The sequence below is a fragment of the Mixophyes fleayi genome, chromosome 3 (assembly GCF_038048845.1).
Source record: "Mixophyes fleayi isolate aMixFle1 chromosome 3, aMixFle1.hap1, whole genome shotgun sequence".
In the NCBI taxonomy this organism is placed as follows: domain Eukaryota; kingdom Metazoa; phylum Chordata; class Amphibia; order Anura; family Limnodynastidae; genus Mixophyes; species Mixophyes fleayi.
The window spans coordinates 314,745,496-314,768,065 of record NC_134404.1 but is presented as its reverse complement, the minus strand read 5'-3'; the positions used below and the strand labels follow the sequence as shown (position 1 = coordinate 314,768,065).

The 22,570-nt window shown below is 42.0% G+C and overlaps 1 protein-coding gene across 1 annotated transcript in view; it reads left to right on the top strand.

The window, feature by feature from the left end:
• The window catches only part of ACYP2 (acylphosphatase 2), a 122,723-nt gene extending 100,715 nt beyond the window's left edge, over positions 1-22,008 (top strand). The window contains exon 4 of the mRNA XM_075204050.1: positions 21,492-22,008. Within this exon, the coding sequence (XP_075060151.1) occupies positions 21,492-21,606 (115 nt within the window). The 3' untranslated portion in view covers positions 21,607-22,008. The remainder of the gene's footprint in view (positions 1-21,491) is intronic.
• The last annotated feature ends 562 nt before the right edge of the window (positions 22,009-22,570 follow it).

The following is a 22,570-nucleotide window of genomic DNA, read 5'->3' as shown; positions in this document are numbered from 1 at the left end:
TTTCAAATTAAAGAGACTGGGTATGGGTCTATGGTTGCCATGGGTCATCTTGTGATAATGGGCTAGTTCTCTTTCTTATTTGCTGAAATACAAAGCCAACATTAAACAAGCGGTCCAGGACGAGTCTCTAGAATGAACTAACTGTATCTGTTACAGTCTCAACAAGATACATTTTATTTACATTTTCGTTGAAAGGAAAAATACAACATTTAAATTGAACATACGACATCAACAGACAATTTATTCTGTTTAAGCAAGAAAGAGTGATCAAAGGAAGTTTTTACTTATTATCAATAAATTCTAATTATTGTAAAATTGCAAAACTTTTCAATGAAATAATAGAGTAAAATATGTTGCTATAATGTTGGCTGCATAACCCGCTATATCACAGTCTTTATCAGGCGATTGGCCCAGAATCGCTGCATGTGTGAGTCCAAGTAGCCACAATGGCAAATCTTCATTCTATGAAATTTAGTAGGCTCATTTTCAGGCATGTTGATTAATTCAGTAGGAAGATGACCGCTACCAACCAGTGAGTGATCAATAGTGTCGACAAGGCCACCTAGACTAATGTGATCACTTACAAATGGTCACACTGGACAAGTGAGCCTGTTGCTCGATTCTCAGACTTTTTGGCAGGATCCCTGCATGTAAGATCAGCTTTAGGCAAGGATTCTATGGGGCATATTCAATTATGTTTCCAGTCCGCGGTAACGCGCTGGAGCGGGCCGCAAAGTCAATCCACGGTACCGCAATAACGTGGATTTTCGGGCGCACCCAATAGGGTTGCGTAGGAAAATCCGCATTATTACGGTATCGTATTACCGTCAATAGTGCGCACTTTCCACGGTAACACGTGCTACCGCGGACCGGAAACCTAATTAAATATGCCCCTATGTAGGAAAGAGATACAACATTAGAAGCACAAACGCTTCAAGCGTGCCCTTAAGACTCATTTCTTTATTCAAGTCTATCAGTCCTCCTCCTAACTTCCTTGTCCTGGCTCTCTCCCCCAGTTAGTACCACCCTATTTGTGTCTCCCCCTTCCCTTTAGGATGTAAGCTCTCAGGAGCAGGGCCCTCTTTCCTTGTGTGCTCCTTCTACTGTTCCTTCACCCTCTGTACCTCTTGGCCTGCTTCCCTAGCCTTGTTTTCCCTGTCTTCTTAAGCATTGGCCTTCTTCTCACTGATTTCTATCATCCCTTTCACTATCTGTCAGATATAATCTGATTTTTTTTTTACACTGGTCAAAGTGCACTTAGAAGACCTCTTTCCAATAAAGGTGGAATAGGTGTTATGTTAAAACTATGGGCTGATTACAGGTAAAATTCAAATGAAGAAACCACTGTGCTGTCCCCATGCTACAGGAAATAGCCCCCTAAATGTTCCTTCTCCATCCCTTTAATCTCATTTAAATAAGTCCAAAATAGCAGCTTTACTGCAGCAAAATTATATTGTATTTCCCATTCAGTCATCAATCAATCTCAAAAGGAAAGAAAATATATACTCACAGCATGAGCGGCCTTTGCATTCTGACTACACAGTTTGCTACTTTATGAAAGCTGACAGCAGAAAACTGCTTAGTCATTATTCTACATCCAGATATGCTATAAGTATAGGAGTTAATTGTAAAGCTTAGTAATATCTTTTTTTTTCCTTTTGAGATATTAAAGTAACCAAATTTAAAAAAATAATATTTTGCTGCAATAAATGTCCTATTATCCTGGTGGTCTTTAAGGATCAAGGATCAGCAAGCCTACAGTATTTTAGCATGCATCTGTCTTCCATCCACAGTAGCCTTTGGTCTGATGCAAAAATGTGTTTGTCCTCAATTGTAAAGTGCTATGGAATTCGCTGGCGCTATATAAGTAAATGTTGATGATGATGATTTGTATACAATACAGTGGCGGATCCAGGGGGGGGGGCTATCGGGGCAATCGCCCCCCCTAGCAGAGACTTGCTGCCGACGGCTGCACAGTATGTGCAGGTCCGTCCAGCCGTGACAGGCAGGGACAGTGTGCTGCCCGGCTGCTCTGATTGTGTTTTAAACACAATCAGAGATGCCGGACGGCACACTGTCCCTGCCTGTCACTGCAGAGCGGACCTGCACATAGTGTGCAGCCGCCAGCAGCCTTAGTTGTCAGAAAGGGGGCGGGCCTAAATCACACACCCCCCCCCCCTAAATCGACCGGGGTACAGCAGTTTTCTAGATCCGCCCCTGATACAATAGGAACTACGCACAAGTTTCCTGCTCTTTTTTCGAACGCAACTGACATGCATTGGGATGTGAATCAGGCCCTATGTGTCTTTGTCATCACTAAGACCATCTCTTAGCAGTACATACAGGAGAGGGAGGCAGACAGGGTATGATTAAGGGTTTAGGCCACCCTAGGCTAATACATTGGTAACCCCCGCTCACTTTCAACTAGGGATGAGCGCGCTCGGATTTCTGAAATCCGAGCCCACCCGAACGTTGCGGATCCGAGTCGGATCCGAGACAGATCCGGGTATTGGCGCCAAATTCAAAAGTGAAACTGAGGCTCTGACTCATAATCCCGTTGTCGGATCTCGCGATACTCGGATCCTATAAATTCCCCGCTAGTCGCCGCCATCTTCACTCGGGCATTGATCAGGGTAGAGGGAGGGTGTGTTAGGTGGTCCTCTGTGCTGTTTAGTTCTGTGCTGTTTAGTTCTGTGCTGTTTAGTGCTGTGCTGTTTAGTGCTGTGCTGTGCTGTGCTGTGCTGTGTTCTGCAGTATCAGTCCAGTGGTGCTGTGTGCTGTGCTCTGTCCTTCTGAGGTCAGTGGTGCTGCTGGGTCCTGTGCTGTGTCCTGTTCAGTCCAGTGGTGCTGTGTCCTGTGCTCTGTGCTTCTAAGGGCATAGTTATTTCCCCAATATTCCCCTGTGTTTAAAAAAATAAAAAAAAGTTTTTTTTATAAAATACCAAAAACTACTTTAATATTTTTTAATTACCACAAAATTTTCACAACCAATCCTGCAGTATAAGCCCATTGGTACTGCAATATTACCAAGTTCACACATTCAGCAGTAAAAGTCCAGTGGTACTGCAATATTACAAAGTTTACACATTCTGCAGTATCAGTCCAGTGGTGCTGTGTCCTGTGCTCTGTCCTGCTGAGTTCCGTAGTGCTGCTGGGTCCTGTGCCGTGTCCTGTTCAGTCCAGTGGTGCTGTGTCCTGTGCTCTGTGCTTCTAAGGGCATAGTTATTTCCCCATTATTCCCAAGTTTGTAAAAAATAAAAAAAAAGTAAAAAAAAATAAAAAAATTAAAAAAAAAAAAAAATATATAATAATTATAACCAAATTTGCAAAACCAATCCAGCATTATAAGTCCATTGGTACTGCAATATTACCAAGTTCACACATTCAGCAGTAAAAGTCCAGTGGTACTGCAATATTACAAAGTTTACACATTCTGCAGTATCAGTCCAGTGGTGCTGTGTCCTGTGCTCTGTCCTGCTGAGTTCCGTAGTGCTGCTGGGTCCTGTGCCGTGTCCTGTTCAGTCCAGTGGTGCTGTGTCCTGTGCTCTGTGCTTCTAAGGGCATAGTTATTTCCCCATTATTCCCAAGTTTGTAAAAAATAAAAAAAAAGTAAAAAAAAATAAAAAATTAAAAAAAAAAAAAATATATATAATAATTATAACCAAATTTGCAAAACCAATCCAGCATTATAAGTCCATTGGTACTGCAATATTACCAAGTTCACACATTCAGCAGTAAAAGTCCAGTGGTACTGCAATATTACAAAGTTTACACATTCTGCAGTATCAGTCCAGTGGTGCTGTGTCCTGTGCTCTGTCCTGCTGAGTTCCGTAGTGCTGCTGGGTCCTGTGCCGTGTCCTGTTCAGTCCAGTGGTGCTGTGTCCTGTGCTCTGTGCTTCTAAGGGCATAGTTATTTCCCCATTATTCCCAAGTTTGTAAAAAATAAAAAAAAAGTAAAAAAAAATAAAAAATTTTAAAAAAAAAAAATATATATAATAATTATAACCAAATTTGCAAAACCAATCCAGCATTATAAGTCCATTGGTACTGCAATATTACCAAGTTCACACATTCTGCAGTATCTTGTGCTACATATAATGGAGACCAAAAATTTGGAGGATAAAGTAGGGAAAGATCAAGACCCACTTCCTCCTAATGCTGAAGCTGCTGCCACTAGTCATGACATAGACGATGAAATGCCATCAACGTCGTCTTCCAAGCCCGATGCCCAATCTCGTAGTACCGGGCATGTAAAATCCAAAAAGCCCAAGTTAAGAAAAAGTAGCAAAAAGAGAAACTTAAAATCATCTGAGGAGAAACGTAAAGTTGCCAATATGCCATTTACGACACGGAGTGGCAAGGAACGGCTTAGGCCCTGGCCCGTGTTCATGACTAGTGGTTCAGCTTCACCCACGGATCTTAGCCCTCCTCCTCCTCCCCCCCCCTACAAAAAATTGAAGAGAGTTATGCTGTCAGCAACAAAACAGCAAACAACTCTGCCTTCTAAAGAGAAATTATCACAAATCCCCAAGGCGAGTCCAAGCGTGTTGGTGGTTGTCAAGCCTGACCTTCCCATCACTGTACGGGAAGAGGTGGCTCGGGAGGAGGCTATTGATGATGTAGCTGGCGCTGTGGAGGAACTTGATGATGAGGATGGTGATGTGGTTATTGTAAATGAGGCACCAGGGGGGGAAACAGCTGATGTCCATGGGATGAAAAAGCCCATCGTCATGCCTGGTCAGAAGACCAAAAAATGCACCTCTTCGGTCTGGAGTTATTTTTATCCAAATCCAGACAACCAATGTATGGCAATATGTAGCTTATGTAAAGCTCAAATAAGCAGGGGTAAGGATCTTGCCCACCTAGGAACATCCTCCCTTATACGTCACCTGAATAACCTTCATAGTTCAGTGGTTAGTTCAGGAACTGGGGCTAGGACCCTCATCGGTACAGGGACACCTAAATCCCGTGGTCCAGTTGGATACACACCAGCAACACCCTCCTCGTCAACTTCCTCCACAATCTCCATCAGATTCAGTCCTGCAGCCCAAGTCACCAGCCAGACTGAGTCCTCCTCAATACGGGATTCATCCGAGGAATCCTGCAGCGGTACGCCTACTACTGCCACTGCTGCTGTTGCTGCTGTTAGTCGGTCATCTTCCCAGAGGGGAAGTCGTAAGACCGCTAAGTCTTTCACCAAACAATTGACCGTCCAACAGTCGTTTGCCATGACCACCAAATACGATAGTAGTCACCCTATTGCAAAGCGTATAACTGCGGCTGTAACTGCAATGTTGGTGTTAGACGTGCGCCCGGTGTCCGCCATCAGTGGAGTGGGATTTAGAGGGTTGATGGAGGTATTGTGTCCCCGGTACCAAATCCCCTCGAGATTCCACTTCACTAGGCAGGCGATACCAAAAATGTACAGAGAAGTACGATCAAGTGTCCTCAGTGCTCTTAAAAATGCGGTTGTACCCACTGTCCACTTAACCACGGACATGTGGACAAGTGGTTCTGGGCAAACGAAGGACTATATGACTGTGACAGCCCACTGGGTAGATGCATCCCCTTCCGCAGCAACAGCAACAGCTGCATCAGTAGCAGCATCTACAAAATGGCTGCTCATGCAAAGGCAGGCAACATTGTGCATTACAGGCTTTAATAAGAGGCACAACGCTGCCAACATATTAGAGAAAATGAGGGAAATTATCTCCCAGTGGCTTACCCCACTTAGACTCTCATGGGGATTTGTGGTGTCAGACAATGCCAGTAACATTGTGCGGGCATTAAATATGGGCAATTTCCAGCACGTCCCATGTTTTGCCCACACCATTAATTTGGTGGTGCAGCATTACCTCAAGAGTGACAGGGGTGTGCAGGAGATGCTTGCGGTGGCCCGCAAAATTGCTGGACACTTTCGGCATTCAGCCAGTGCCTACCGCAGACTAGAGGCACATCAGAAAAGCTTGAACCTGCCCTGCCATCACCTCAAACAAGAGGTTGTGACGCGCTGGAACTCCACCCTCTATATGCTGCAGAGGATGGAGGAGCAGCAAAAGGCCATTCAGGCCTACACAGCCACCTACGACATAGGCAAAGGAGTGGGGATGCGCCTGAGTCAAGCGCAGTGGAGACTGATTTCCGTGTTGTGCAAGGTTCTGCAGCCATTTGAACTTGCCACACGAGAAGTCAGTTCCGACACTGCCAGCTTGAGTCAGGTCATTCCCCTGATCAGGCTGTTGCAGAAGCAGCTGGAGAAAGTGAGGGAGGAGCTGGTAAGCCATTGCGATTACAGCAAGCATGTAGCTCTTGTGGATGTAGCCCTTCGTACGCTTTGCCAGGATCCGAGGGTGGTCACTCTTTTAAAGTCAGAGGAATACATTCTGGCCACCGTGCTCGATCCTCGGTTTAAAGCGTATGTTGTGTCTCTGTTTCCGGCGGACACAAATCTACAGCGGTGCAAAGACCTGCTGGTCAGGAGATTGTCCTCTGAAGAGGACCGTGACATGCCAACAGCTCCACCCTCATTTTCTTCCACATCTATGGCTGCGAGGAAAAAGCTCAGTTTTCCCAAAAGAGGCACTGGCGGGAATGCTGATAACATCTGGTCCGGACTGAAGGACCTGCCAACCATTGCAGACATGTCTACTCTCGCTGCATTGGATGCTGTCACAATAGAAAAAATTGTGGATGATTACTTTGCTGACACCATCCAAGTAGACATGTCAGACAGTCCATATTGTTACTGGCAGGAAAAAAAGGCAGTTTGGAAGCCCCTGTACAAACTGGCTCTATTTTACCTGAGTTGTCCCCCCTCCAGTGTGTACTCGGAAAGAGTTTTTAGTGCAGCGGGGAACCTGGTCAGTGAGCGGCGAAGGAGGTTGCTTCCTCACAACGTTGAAAAAATGATGTTTATAAAAATGAATAATCAATTCCTCAATGAAGTACAGCACTGCCCTCCAGATACTACAGAGGGACCTGTGGTTGTGGAGTCCAGCGGGGACGAATTGATAATGTGTGATGAGGAGGAAGTAGACACTGTAGGGGGAGAGGAATCAGAGGTTGAGGATGAGGACGACATCTTGCCTCAGTAGAGCCTGTTTAGTCTGTACAGGGAGAGATGAATAGCTTTTTTGGTGTGGGGGCCCAAACAAACCAATCATTTCAGTCAAAGTTGTTTGGTAGGCCCTGTCGCTGAAATGATTGGTTTGTTAAAGTGTGCATGTCCTATTTCAACAGCAGACCTCTCAACTGCAGCTCATCCCTCCTCTGCGGGGATAATGTCTCCTGTGCTCTGACACGTCACTCTGTGTACTCTCAGCCTCAGGATCTGACACTACAGCTACCATGCCTCTTGTAGCAGCCCTCACTCCAGGGCCTCTTCCATGTGCAGTGTCCCCCTCTCTCTTGGGTTCACTATAGTGGCATGGAGTTCTCCCCCTCATCCAGGGCACACATTCCTTGCCCTGGCTCAGTCACCACGCTCAGACTTCCAGGCAATGCTGGGGGAGCCTGGGAGCTTCCACCCCAGGTCCCCAGCTACAACTCTCCTCTCCTGTGTCTTCTCTCTCTTTCTGACACTTGAAAGATCGTGCCTTTAAATGAAAAAGTCAGTCTTGATTGCACGACTATGTGCAAGTGCAACAGGGACATTTTTTTGGGTTTACAAAGTCAAACAGTAACACTACGACCCTGTCTGTCTGGGGTCTGTCAATGACGAATTGTCTGGAGCATGTTTTGAGGAGGTATTGTGGCCCCGGTATCAAATTGGGTACCGGGGCCACCCCACTATGCAGTCCAGATACTTGTTTGGTGGAATTCCGACACGTGGAGGGTTTTTTAATTATATTGTGGCCTCGGTACCAAATTGTGTACCGGGGCCACCACACTACGCAGTCAAGATACTTGTTTGGTGGAATTCAGACCAGTTGAGGGTTTTATTATTATATTGTGTGGACCACTCTATCTATACCACACTACAACTCTATACCACTCTATTTCCTACTTTAATTCTATTTAATTCTATTTCCTACTTTAATTCTATTACTAATTAATTACCATAAAGAGGAACCAAAAAAACCAATTTTACCAAAAGTATAATATGACTTAGACTTACAAACACTACACTTGAAAGATCGTGCCTTTAAATGAAAAAGTAAGTCTTCATTGCACGACTATGTGCAACAGGGACAGTTTTTTTCTTTACAAAGTCAACTAATAACACTTGGACCCTGTCTGTCTTTAACATACTTAATGGGATCTCAATGACGAATTGTCTGTAGCATGTTTGGAGGAGGTATTGTGGCCCCGGTATCAAGTTGGGTACCGGGGCCACCCCACTACGCAGTCCAGATACTTGTTTGGTGGAATTCTGACACGTGGAGGGTGTATTTATTTTATTGTGGCCCCGGTATCAAGTTGGGTACCGGGGCCACCCCACTACGCAGTCCAGATACTTGTTTGGTGGAATTCTGACACGTGGAGGGTGTATTTATTTTATTGTGGCCCCGGTATCAAGTTGGGTACCGGGGCCACCCCACTACGCAGTCCAGATACTTGTTTGGTGGAATTCTGACACGTGGAGGGTGTATTTATTTTATTGTGGCCCCGGTATCAAGTTGGGTACCGGGGCCACCCCACTACGCAGTCCAGATACTTGTTTGGTGGAATTCTGACACGTGGAGGGTGTATTTATTTTATTGTGGCCCCGGTATCAAGTTGGGTACCGGGGCCACCCCACTACGCAGTCCAGATACTTGTTTGGTGGAATTCTGACACGTGGAGGGTGTATTTATTTTATTGTGGCCCCGGTATCAAGTTGGGTACCGGGGCCACCCCACTACGCAGTCCAGATACTTGTTTGGTGGAATTCTGACACGTGGAGGGTGTATTTATTTTATTGTGGCCCCGGTACCAAATTGTGTACCGGGGCCACCACACTACGCAGTCAAGATAGATAGATGCGTATCATAGATAAAGTACATTCAGTGGTGTGGGGCAAATTGAAAAATATTCAAAATGCACTGACATTATCAAAAACAAGAGGTTGTCACATGCTAAAACTCCAACATGTATATGATGGAGAGGATGGAGGAGCAGCCGTATGTGTAGTGTAATGCAGACCTGTTGAAGGTTTTTTATATATTTTATTGTGGTGCCCAGTGCCCACTCCTCTACGCAGTCCAGGTACATTTATTGGTGCGAATCAAACAAGTTGATGGTTTTCTTATTATATATATTGTGGTGACCCACTCCTCTACGCAGTCCAGGTACATTTATTGGTGCGAATCAAACAAGTTGATGGTTTTCTTATTATATATATTGTGGTGACCCACTCCTCTACGCAGTCCAGGTACATTTATTGGTGCGATTCATAAAAGTTCAGGGTTTTTAAGATATTGTGGTGACCCACTCCTCTACGCAGTCCAGGTACATTTATTGGTGCGAATCAAACAAGTTGATGGTTTTCTTATTATATATATTGTGGTGACCCACTCCTCTACGCAGTCCAGGTACATTTATTGGTGCGATTCATAAAAGTTCAGGGTTTTTAAGATATTGTGGTGACCCACTCCTCTACGCAGTCCAGGTACATTTATTGGTGCGAATCAAACAAGTTGATGGTTTTCTTATTATATATATTGTGGTGACCCACTCCTCTACGCAGTCCAGGTACATTTATTGGTGCGATTCATAAAAGTTCAGGGTTTTTAATATATTGTGGTGACCCACTCCTCTACGCAGTCCAGGTACATTTATTGGTGCGAATCAAACCAGTTGATGGTTTTCTTATTATATATATTGTGGTGACCCACTCCTCTACGCAGTCCAGGTACATTTATTGGTGCGATTCATAAAAGTTCAGGGTTTTTAATATATTGTGGTGACCCACTCCTCTACGCAGTCCAGGTACATTTATTGGTGCGAATCAAACCAGTTGATGGTTTTCTTATTATATATATTGTGGTGACCCACTCCTCTACGCAGTCCAGGTACATTTATTGGTGCGATTCATAAAAGTTCAGGGTTTTTAAGATATTGTGGTGACCCACTCCTCTACGCAGTCCAGGTACATTTATTGGTGCGAATCAAACAAGTTGATGGTTTTCTTATTATATATATTGTGGTGACCCACTCCTCTACGCAGTCCAGGTACATTTATTGGTGCGATTCATAAAAGTTCAGGGTTTTTAATATATTGTGGTGACCCACTCCTCTACGCAGTCCAGGTACATTTATTGGTGCGAATCAAACCAGTTGATGGTTTTCTTATTATATATATTGTGGTGACCCACTCCTCTACGCAGTCCAGGTACATTTATTGGTGCGATTCATAAAAGTTCAGGGTTTTTAATATATTGTGGTGACCCACTCCTCTACGCAGTCCAGGTACAATTATTGGTGCGAATCATAAAAGTTCAGGGTTTTTAATATATATTGTGGTGACCCACTCCTCTACGCAGTCCAGAAAGATACCTTGTTGCAACGTTTTGGACTAATAACTATATTGTGAGGTGTTCAGAATACACTGTAAATTAGTGGAAATGCTTGTTATTGAATGTTATTGAGGTTAATAATAGCCTAGGAGTGAAAATAAGCCCAAAAACTTGATTTTTAAACTTTTTATGTTTTTTTCAAAAAAAATCCGAATCCAATACCTTAAATCCGAACCGAGACCTTTCGTCAAGTGTTTTGCGAGACAAATCCGAACCTCAAAAATAACGAAAATCCGGATCCAAAACACAAAACACGAGACCTCAAAAGTCGCCGGTGCACATCCCTACTTTCAACAGCAGGCTAATACACGGTAGGTATAAACAAACTTGTCCTATATGTAAAATCCAGCTACCTTCACCTCTCCTCACCAATGTTTATATTCCCATATTTTCGAAACTCAGCTTCACTTGGCTCTTTAAAAGGGTCACAGTAATCTTTTTATCACTCATTACATTTTCATTAAAATCAGAACTGTGTAGCACAACAGAGGCATGAATGAGAACAAGTGACGGCATACTTGCCTACTCTCCAGGAATTTCCAGGAGGCTCCCAAATTTCGGGGAGTGCTTACTGTTCCGGACTCCCAGAAGAGTAGGTAAAACTTCCAGATCCTATAAAATGATGAAATTCACGGCATTCAATAGCGGGGACGGGGCGTGGCTTAATCACATAATTAAGCCCCGCCCCGCTATTCAATACCCTAAATTGCTGTAATTTTAGTGGGGGCAGGGCTATAGTAACGCAACAACGTCATCACACCCCCTCCTACCCTCTGTCACATGACCTGTAGTCCGGGTCTCCCGGAGTACAGATTTAAAAAGTAGGCAAGTATGACTGAGGGCGAAAAGGGGGAGGGTGCTGTTGTGCCTGCGCTTGTCGCTATCCTTGTCTCTCCTACTTGCTTATCTTCAAGCACCCGCCCAAGGATGACTCATTGCCTTCATCCTTTACCATTAGAATACATCAAGATTACAACCTTTCTACATATTTCTTTCATGATTTCTTTTTTTCTTATATTTTAAAATTAATTTCAGCTTATACCTCTCCCTGTTGCAATTTTGTGTCCCCTAAAAGCCTCGCCCCTAGGCTGCTGCCTGGTCAGCCTATTGGATAATCAGTCCCTGGGTGCAGGCACCGCCAGTACAGTGTGACAAGTACACCCATCCCCATCCACTGTCACAGTCAAGCAGATTCAGGGAGCAGAGAGGGGTCAAAAGGGGACCCTGCTCCTATAAGGCCTGGTTTTTACTCCACTGGTACAGCAAGAAAAGGAGATTAAACAAATGCTTTAAAAGGAGCAGAAGCAGCTCTTAGTGAAGTACTTTTTCCTTATATCACCACAGGGAAATGGCCTAAAAATTTGGGTGCGTAACAAAGACTAATTGGCGGTATGAAGTGTAGAAATCGGGGACGATACCTAATGTGTCCCAATTTTTGAATTGTGAATTATAAGACCTGCTTGGCTTTAACTCTAGTAATGAAAGCAGCACATAACTTAATAACAGTAGCAAAAAGCGACACCTTGCAATCCACTAGATAATACAGGAACATACCATTTGAAAAAATCTAACTAGAAATAACTCTTTATATTTTGCAATTTGTCATATTTCGTCCATTAAGCAATTTTAGATAGCGATGTTAGACTAAATTTGTCTGCAGCTAATTGCTATTTAAAGGCAGGCAGCCAACAACAGGCACTTTGGCCACTCGATGAGAACACTTTTATACTTATACTATACCACAATGATATATTTTTGCAGTTTAGAATGTGCTTGGAATCACTAAAACTTTTTGGAGGCTTATTAGTATGTCACAACCACACTTGTCAACTATTATAAGACCTACACACAAACCCAAAAACATTTGTATTGGGTGGAGTTCAATCAGTTAAAATAAAAAGTGTAAGTTACATTTAGTAGGTATGCACTGTTCGTTAGATTTGTCAGCTTCTTGAAAAACAGGTGAAGTACACTGAGAGAGTTATGCAGGGGCAAACGCAGGATTTCTAGAGAGCAGTTTCCATGCCATGCCACCAATGGGCATGACCAGTATGCATGGGGGCTTGTCTATAATTTAGGCAGTGTTGGGCTGTTCTCCAACTCTTCCTATCCCCATCATATGCGCAGGCAATTCCTATCCCCATCAAATACACGGAGCAAGCCACCTCAAGCATACAGTGCCCCAGGCTGATAGGGGGGTTTCTAGGCACCAAGAACCCCCCTGCATGCGCCCCTGTTATGGCACCATTACAGAGTCCAGGTACCCCTGAAGTTACGGTTAACTGTTCATAGCTGCTAAGTAAACTTGTTTTTTTTAATGTAACTCATATATCTCCACCCAATGCAATTTGGAAAAGCTTTGGTGCCTTGTAGCTAAAAATTGTTAAAATATTACTCCATAATCCAATCGCAATCCCAAATTTTCACAAACAGCACTCACCTGAGCCCGTGTGACAAAGGGTTAATCACAACAAAACCACCTGGTTTGTCTAAAAATTATATAATATCACCCTTTGACTACACCTCACACTGCCCCCACAAACTTTGAGGAAGGTCTTCATTAAATTTCCCACTAAAATTCAACTCCAATTAACCAGAGTTCACTGTCTTTACTGAGTATAAATACTTGTTGACATCTATGCCAGTATGAATAATGAACAAAATTTCTTTTATGCATTACCTTTCCTATATGAATATATAAGACATATATAACACATGTCATTCAGACTACCTGAGGGCAGATGGACTGGTGAGACTGGCAGCATAGTTAAGTTGATCCCTTTGTTACCTGCCCACAGCGAATGCACATAATAAAAGCAACTCAACACGGGAAATAAACATTTATACAGTATAGCTTCTATTTTATTTTAGTCACTCCTATTTCATAATTCTTTACACAAGTTTTAAAGATTTGTTGCTAGAATCTGTTGTCCCTTCAAGATCCCAAATTGTAGTACTAACAATCTGCCTTGTCTTATTCTGTATATAGAATGCAGCTCTAACTATATGATTATTCTCTGAGCATTAAAATTCATTGAAGTATATGAAAGGCAAAAACATTACGATATAGCCAAATTCAGTAAATATATTATGATGGGGATTGCACCAATGATCACCTAGATCAGTGATGGGCAACCTAATACCCCTCAAGGGCCACAATTGCAGCCCTCTAACCTTTAAATGGGCCACATATTATCCTTAATCTCAGAGTAAGAGCTGTGGCCGCCGGATAAGGTCAGTGGGGCATAAAGCAAAGAATAAGAGCTGGGGCAACAGAGCATTAAGTAGAAAAATGAATTGACAGGGCATAAAGCAGGGAGGAGCTGGGTGCAGCAGCTTAAAGCTCAGAGGGCCACATGTGGCCCTAGAGCCGCCGGTTGCTCATAACTGACCTAGATAGTAGCTCCCATGTCAGGCAGCTGCTCAGCAGCAAAGTGTACCTGACACTGGCACAGTAGCCTCCACCCTTACTGTCACAGAGGTAGTTCTGCCAGTGCCAGCACCAACTATTGTCTCCCATTGGCACATTTTCAATCAATATTTAAAAGTATACTATTAATCTAGTATAAAACATAGAGTTATATTGTAAATAAAAAAGTTACAGTATTTTAATAAAACTTTCTTTTTGCATGGCAGGAGCGCTCCTTGCTGCTGTTTTCTTTATGGCTGGAGATGTATTTTATGTGTTATATTTGTTTCAGACCTGGGGCATAGACTTAAGAATATAGATAAACTTATACTGTTTATACCATGTGTGATAGAGAACATCACAATGGTTTTCCCTGCAGCTCCGCATGACACTGGTTTGAGTTACCCGTGACTTTCCCTGCAGTGATACTGATCCCAAGCAAGGTCATACCATCTCATAATGTTTATGGTACACATTCCTTTTTACTCCCACTGGCAGAGCAGAACACCTTATACACACCAAAGGCTCAAACTGCATGGCAACCCCCTACTGTGACGTTGGTACCGGATCGGATTCCACATGATAGGACAAATGGGTGTCTGACGCTCTACTTCAATTAGAAAAGAGAAATGCAAGACTTCAATTTTTTTATTTTACTGTTAGTTATTTTCCTGCTGATGCTTTGTATTAATTTGTCTCATCCTCAGACGTTTGATTATGAGTTTTAAGCCTTTTTTATTTGATTTCAACAAACACTATTTCCCTTTTTGGTTTATTACAAACCTTTGCTTTAGCACAGTGGCCTAGTGGTTAGCCCTTCTGCCTCACAGCACTGGGGTCATGAGTTTGATTCCTAACCATGGCCTTACTGTGTGGAGTTTGTATGTTCTCCTGTGTTTGTGTGGGTTTCCTCCGGGTGCTCCGGTTTCCTCCCACACTCCAAAAACATACTAGTAGGTTAATTGACTGGCATCATAAATTGACCCTAGTGTGTGTGTGTGTGTGTGTATGTTAGGGAATTTAGACTGTAAGCTCCAATGGGGCAGGGACTGATGTGAATGAGTTCTCTGTACAGCGCTGCGGAATTAGGGGCGCTATATAAATAACTGATAATAATAATAATAATAATAATAATAATAATAATAATAATATTTGAAGACTGTGATATACATTCAGGACTGTAAAAAAGTATTGTCCTCCAGTTCAATTCTTTGAATTATTGTATATTTTTCAGAATGCATATTATCAGATCTAAAACCAAAACCTATTATTGGATACGAGACCATGGGTGGAAACATAACACAAAATGTTGATACTTACTTAATTTATTAAAGTTATGCAACATCCAATGTCCTTTGTAGGAAGTCATTGCACCCTTGGATTCATCCACAGCTACAACCAGACATTTCCTACAGTTGTCAATTATTATTATTATTATTATCAGCATTATTTCGATCCTTTATTTGTTAGGCGCCATAAGATTTCCACAGCTCCGTACACAATACAAACAGTAGACTATACAGAGTGAAACAGAACTGAACAATAAACAAATAATACCAAGACTTCAGAAGCTCCAGGCATGGCTATTGCAGTGAAGATGGAGCAGAAGAACAGGTATAGAGACAGGAGGGAAGAGGGCTCTGTTCTTAAGAGCTTACATTCTAAGTAAGTGTCAATCAATGTCTCACAGTGCTGAATAGGTATTTTGTTTTCACTTTCCCTTGCAGAACTGCTTCAATTAGTGGCATTAATGGGTTTTCGAGCATGAACTGCTCATTTCAGGCTCTGTTACATCATCTAAATGGGGCTAAGCCATTCCAAATCTCTTATTTGTTTACAGGGTTCCTCAATCATTCTAATATAGAATAGCTTGTGTTTCAGATCATTGTCTTGCATATCATCCAGTTGAGCTTCAGCTTACATACAAATAGCCTGACATTCACCTGTAGAAGTCTCTGATACAGAACCAAAATTAATGGCTCATTCAATGGTGACAATTCATCCAGATCCAGAAGTAAAATATCTCCAAACCATGTCAGTACCACCATCATGCATGACGACTGGTATGGGGTTCTTACTGTGGAAGCCCATGTCAGTCAAAGTTTTAACTTTTCTGTCCACAGAACATTGTTCCAGGATTCTTGAGCATCTTCCCTTATGATGAACATCATACACTTTGGCAAACCTGAACAGGTTATATTAGTGAGCAGCGGTTTCTGTCTTCCTATTCTTCTGTGGATGCCATTTTTGCCCAGTATGTTTCTGATAGTGGAGTCATGAACACTGACTTTAGCCAACAGGAGCGGCTGGCATATCCCTAGATGCTGTTCTAGATGATTTTGGGACTTCATAGACAATATTATGCCTTGGACTTAGACAGATTCTTTTCTGGAGGAGTAGAAACAGGAGAGGGAGAGGAAGTTTTCTCTTACATAAGTCCCTGTTGTCACGCTTCAAAGTAAATCACAGCAATGGAGCCCGGGATGTGATGAAGCATAAAGGTGTTTATTGCTCAGAAAATACAGGTGAATGGTACAAACCCAATATAGCTTAAACTGCACAGTGAATACTCCAGACACAGGTAGAATGGAAGGTAGAGAGCTATCCAGGACAGTTGTATAGCAGTAGGATGTGGAGTCTGAGAGCACAGAAGCAGCAGGGAGATCAAACCATTAGGAAGACTAAGAAACAACAGTGACCAGCACAGTATACTGAGAGCGGTAGGTATAGGTAGAGAGACACCCAGGTGCAAGAGATAATTGGTGCAACAAGTTAACCCCTAGTGATGAAAAGAAAGGCACAATAGCAGCACCTTTGGTGAACAGAGGCACTGCAGATAATACATAAAAGCACAAGTACAAGGTCCAGGAGGCAGGAGCTGCCAATGCAAGCAGCATACAATGCAGAAGGCTGCAGGCAGATCTTGACAGTTGTACTCATAGTAACCAGAGCGTGGAGGAGCTGCCATAAGTTCTGCTTTGGGTGGCAGCATATTGCTTCCTTGGCACAGTAGAACTATTTGTGTAATGTGGGTTCATTAATTTAGGGAGTAATAGATTCATTTTTTAAACATTCTATCTTATTAAAGGAACTTTTAGATATATTTATGAATGTTACAAAGTGCCCTCCATCACTGCATTAATTTGCTTTTTATAGTCATTGCTCCCCCCCTCTTCTTATTTTAATCCATCCAAAATGCTTGCAAGTTGAAAAACTTTGCAGATGTGTTGAGTATGCTATTTTTTTGCCATTTTCTATTGTTACCCTGAAAATATCATCAGTAAAATTACAGAAAATATACAGCGTAATGAGCTTCCATGGCTCGTGTGTTGACACTGGGGCGAGTGCCGTCTGTTGTCCTGACCGTCATCAGTGCAACAGCTGGAACGCTCTGTAATTCACCGCCGTTACCTGGCAAATCTGACAGCAGGGCGCATGCGCAAATAGGATCCATTCATGATTACAGCCTCCTATGGCTGATTGGTGGGTTTCACTATTTAAGGCAGGGAGGGCTTAGCCTCCTTGCCGGTTATAGAGTTTGTGTTACTCACTAGCTGACCTGCTCCAAGTTCTGTGGATAATCTGTCTGTTTGCTGTTTGATTCCTTTTGTAACCCCTGGCTTGTTTCTGGGCCCTGCTTGTACTCTGATTGCCCTGGCGTCTGGCTTTGTTATAAGGATTCTCTTACTTGCTACCAGCCTGGACCCCTGACCTTGGACTGCTACTGACCTTCTTCTCTAGTTTCTGTATACTAAAGCAGAATAAATATTGACACAGTAAGCAACCATCAATAATAACAGCACAATTTATTAGAACATTAATAAAACATAGGTAAATCACAGCATGTAAATCAATAATAATTAGACAAACATGCACTAAAAACTATATGGAATCAATAATAGGCAAATGGATCTGATGTCATTAATATCATTCATAAGTCTCTAGACTACCTCAGTGCTGCTCCACTGCCTATTTCGAGCGGTCATTCTCCAGCTCAGCTGGTCTTGGTTTTTTTTTTCTTTCATTTGACCATCTCTTATTAACATTATTAAATTTGACAATCAATCAAGTTCTACACAATATTTACAAACAGGATTGTATCAGAACTCTGGTATGGTTCTAGATACTTCTGAATGTTATTATTGACATCAGATCCATTTGCCTATTACTGATACATACATTCCATGTAGTTTTTTACATGTTGGTCTAGTTATTATTGATTTACAATCTGTGTTTTTTTTTACCTATGTTTTTATTAATGTTCTAATAAATTGTGTTGTTATTATTGATGGTTGCTCACTGTGTCAATATTTATTATTATTATTATTATATTGAGCCATTTCCAGCGCTGGATTTTTATACTTTTGTATACAGTTATTGTATTGTAGCCCCTTTCCAGCAGTGTTTTTGTCTCACTATAGCTGGTTTGTGATTCTTCAATCTGCATTGATTTAAGTGTTTGTGTTTTTGTATATGCTTTGTTATTCCTGTTGTCGATGTTGTTTTCAATATTTATGTGTAGTTTTGCGATTGGGTATTACATGATTTGTTATTTGAGTCTATTTATAGTTTTCAAGACTCATTAGCCTTAGAGTGCGCGATAGGTTTATTAGATTTCCTATACGTTGGGTTTCTGTATACTGCCTCTTACCTTCCAGCTGTGGTATTGCATATAAACTTCTACTACGCTAAGACTTAAGACCTGGGGGCATCCAAGTACCTGTGAGCGCAACTAGCTCTACAGGAAAGGCAGCTGCTATAGGCGAAGACCTCTATCCTCTGTCCTAGAAGTTTATGTCAGTAACCGCTAGTCTTAACACATGGTTGTTCCTTTTGGCTTAAAGTGAAATGAAACCCTCAGATTATTTGTTCTGCAGTCATTCATTCCACTCTGTTCCACCTACAATGGATGGTACCAGATACTCAGCAAGACAGGAAAGCAGACAAAGGCTGTTTATAGCTTTACAAAACATTGATATATTTTTCTAGATGACATTTGTATATGTTTATTATCCTGAAAATACTTCAAATTGTGCAGATAACCTTTTTGTATCCTCTGCTTTCAGTTCCATGAGAGATGTCCTTTACAATGACAGCGATGTACTCATAAATAAAGGAACAGATTTAAATGCTGCAACTATGTGTAATTTAATGATGGGTGTACCATGATGAGGAATTATAGCATGGTGTCAGTTGTATCAGGACATGTTCCAGATACTAATGTATATTAATTTCAACAATAAAATAATGAGATAATGCTAACTTTTGCTATTTTCACGATATATGTCAAAAATTGATGAATATAAATGAGGAGGATCCAATTGATTGTACCAAACCGGTAGTGCAGTGAAATTATGTTTGGGAGGTACAATTGGCGCACCTATAGTGTCTGCCCAACCGAAAAGTGCCCCAAGTGCTCAAACCAGAAATGAAACAACATGACTATACCGGTGTACTGTTGTTAATGTGAGTAAAATCCCTTCAGGGTGAAACAGTTAAGAGATTAATTAACTTTCAGTTAATGAAGTTAAAATAAGTTAAGAAAAGATAATGAGCATGCTGTATTGCCATTTGGAGGAGTTTGGGTTACCTTTTGGTAAGTTAGCTCTCAATTTAAAAACACACATGTATGGCCTAATATAAGGACTCTCACTGTTATATATAGTAACCACCAGATAGGAGGTCTGTTTTATAAACTAGCCACCATAATAGATATCTGCTTTATATACATTCCACTAGATTGGAGTTGTGCTTTATATACTAGAAGCAATTTTGCAGATCTGCCTTTTACACTAATCAATAATGGTCTGTGTAGTGGGTTAACATTAAGTTGCCAGACAAAGTCTTGAGTTGGGCTAAAACAAAAGCTTTATTGTGGGCATGCACAACAACATACGTAAACAGCAAATCAAAGTTATGCACACAGTTCAGGGTATATATTGGTTCCTTCAGTGTAGAAGTATAAGACTTCCACCCTACCCAGACACCAGTCAAGACTTGACTGAATTTGAGCCCTTAAATAGGCCCAAAATCCTCCCCTGTGAGGAATGGGTGGGAATACATCCTGACTCCCAGAAGGTTAACCCTTTCCTAAGATGTGGCTGTTTCTTACCATACCAGTCTTATTTGTGTGTCAGTCAACAAAGTGGATGTTGGTTTTATAAACTAGCCACCAGAATTCAGGTCTACATTATATACTAGTCATAGATTCTGTTTTATACACAAGCCAACAGACAAGGGGCAGGGGCGGATCTAGACATTTGTCCTACCCGGGGCGATTATAGGGGGGGGATTTAGGCCCCGCCCCCTTTCTGATGTCTAAGGCTGCCGGCGGCTGCACAGTATGTGCAGGTCTGATCAGCAGTGGCAGTGAGCTGTCCCGCTGCTCTGATTGTGTTTAAAACACAATCAGAGCAGCCGGGCAGCACACTGTCACTGCTGAATGGACCTGCACAGTGTGCAGCTCTCGGCAGCAAGCCCCTCGTAGGGGGGGGGCGATCGCCCCGATTGCCCCCCGCCCCCCTGGATCCGCCACTGACTAGGGGTCTGTTTTGCACACTAGTCACCTAAATAGGCTTTGTATTGTACATATGCACCAAAGTGGGCTCTTATTTATATACTAACCACCGACTTGGGGACTCATTTTATAGCCTAGCCTCCAGATTGGAGTCTGCTTTGCATACTAGCTGATGGACTATGTATTGTATAAGTGCTAATGGGCTCTGTTTTGTAAATGTTCATTATAATGGATTTTTCCTTGTATACTTGTCAACAAATTTAGTTAATTTTTGTATGTTTTTGCGACCAGAATGGGCTTTGCCTTGCATACAGAATGGTCTCTGTATTTTATTCCCTAGAATGATGGGAGAGGCAGGTGGGGGCTTATTTGTCAGGTTTTCAGGGCAAAATGTCTTTGGTGGCTCTGTCCTGGTGGAAGTGTTAGACTTCTTTCTGAAACTGTAAGTGTGTGCTCATTATCTGGAGAGCCTGTGAATATCCACCGCTATACGCACCTTGCTGCTTTGTACTTTTATTCAGAAAGATGCTAATTTTTCTAGTGAATTTACCCAATAATGATGACGTACACATGGAAGTTCTGGGTAGAAGTTCACATCACTGGCAGGACCTTATTGGCCACCTCTCACTGCTGCATGTCTTCAGTAAAGCAGATATAAATAAAACAAGTATACAGTGGTCCCTCATACCCACTGGACCGTAAGCGAGCAATGAATCCACGCTCTTAACAACAACATTGCTGCATAGCAAATGTAAATGCAATACTACACATATTATTTTCTGACATGGGTTTGGGATGTTTAAATATTTGATTGTGAATATTATTAGTGACTCTTTTCTATAACGGAAATGTGTATTTAATGAAATAAATTTGGATAATAGCATTACCAAAAACAACCTACAGGTATATACTAAGCATTTGCTCCACAAATGTTATTGGGCATTTTATAGGTAGAATTTCAAGTAATAATAATAATAAAAGTTCAATAGTAAGATACTTTTTGGTGTTTTTTTTCGAGTACCCCTCTCATCCTTGCTTACTAAAGATTAATGCGACTGTCTTTTTACAGGAAAGCTTGGCTGAGCAAAGTGGGGAGTCCTAGTTCACGGATCCATCGAACTGAATTTTCCGATGAAAAGGAGATTACTAAGCTTCAATTTAATGGATTCAGCACCAAATACTGAACAAAAGAGTAATATATTTAGCGCATGATTAAAATTAGAAAAAAAGGTTTAATTTACATAGTGATTGCAGCATATTGCCCCGTCTCTCTGTCAAATCATACCAGTTTTGGCCTACTACAGCAGGGGACGGGGCCAAAATACCAAAGTGGACAGAATGCGGGAGGTTGACCTGCTCTTCCTGGAGAACTCTCAAAAATTTGTGAGTCTCTCGGACATTCTGGGAGAGTAGGCAACTATGGATATTATACACATTCATCCGTCTTCCTTGTCCCCCTTCCCTACCATACTGTTCTCTCCCCTTGCACCTTTCCTATCCCCTCCAACAGTGACAAGAAATTATATTAGTCTTTTATTCGAGTGTAACAAGACATGTTAACAATAAAAACAAGATAAATACCAAAATATATGGAGTTTTTGATTTTTGCAGTCTTTGCTTATTTTATTACCACTAAAAAAACACCAAGGGCTAGATTTACTAAATTGCAGTTTGAATAACAACCAATCAGATTCTAGTTATCATTTATTTAGTACATTCTGTAAAGTGACAGCTATAATCTGATTGGTCACTATGGGCACTTTTTCAAACCCGCAGTTTAGTAAATCTAGCCCCAAGTGTTAAATGCATGGTGTCCAATCCAATTAGGTGCAGTATTGGATACATAACTTTCCTCCACACCAGAAGCGCTGGAGCTTCTCCTCCTGGCAGTGGCGGCTGGAAATAGGTAACAGGGAGGGTCCAGGGGAGATCCACTGCCAAAGCACTAATTAAGGAGCACCATTGTACGAGTAGAATCATAAATTGGCATCTACCATCCAACAGCTTAGAGCTGCAACTAGATACATAAAAATCATGATTGCAGAAGCCAATGGAAATAATTGAAATGTCAGAGATTCCAGCTACCTTAATATTTTAATAAAGATCACAGAATAATAAAACTGTAGGGTGCCATCACTGGTGCCCCAC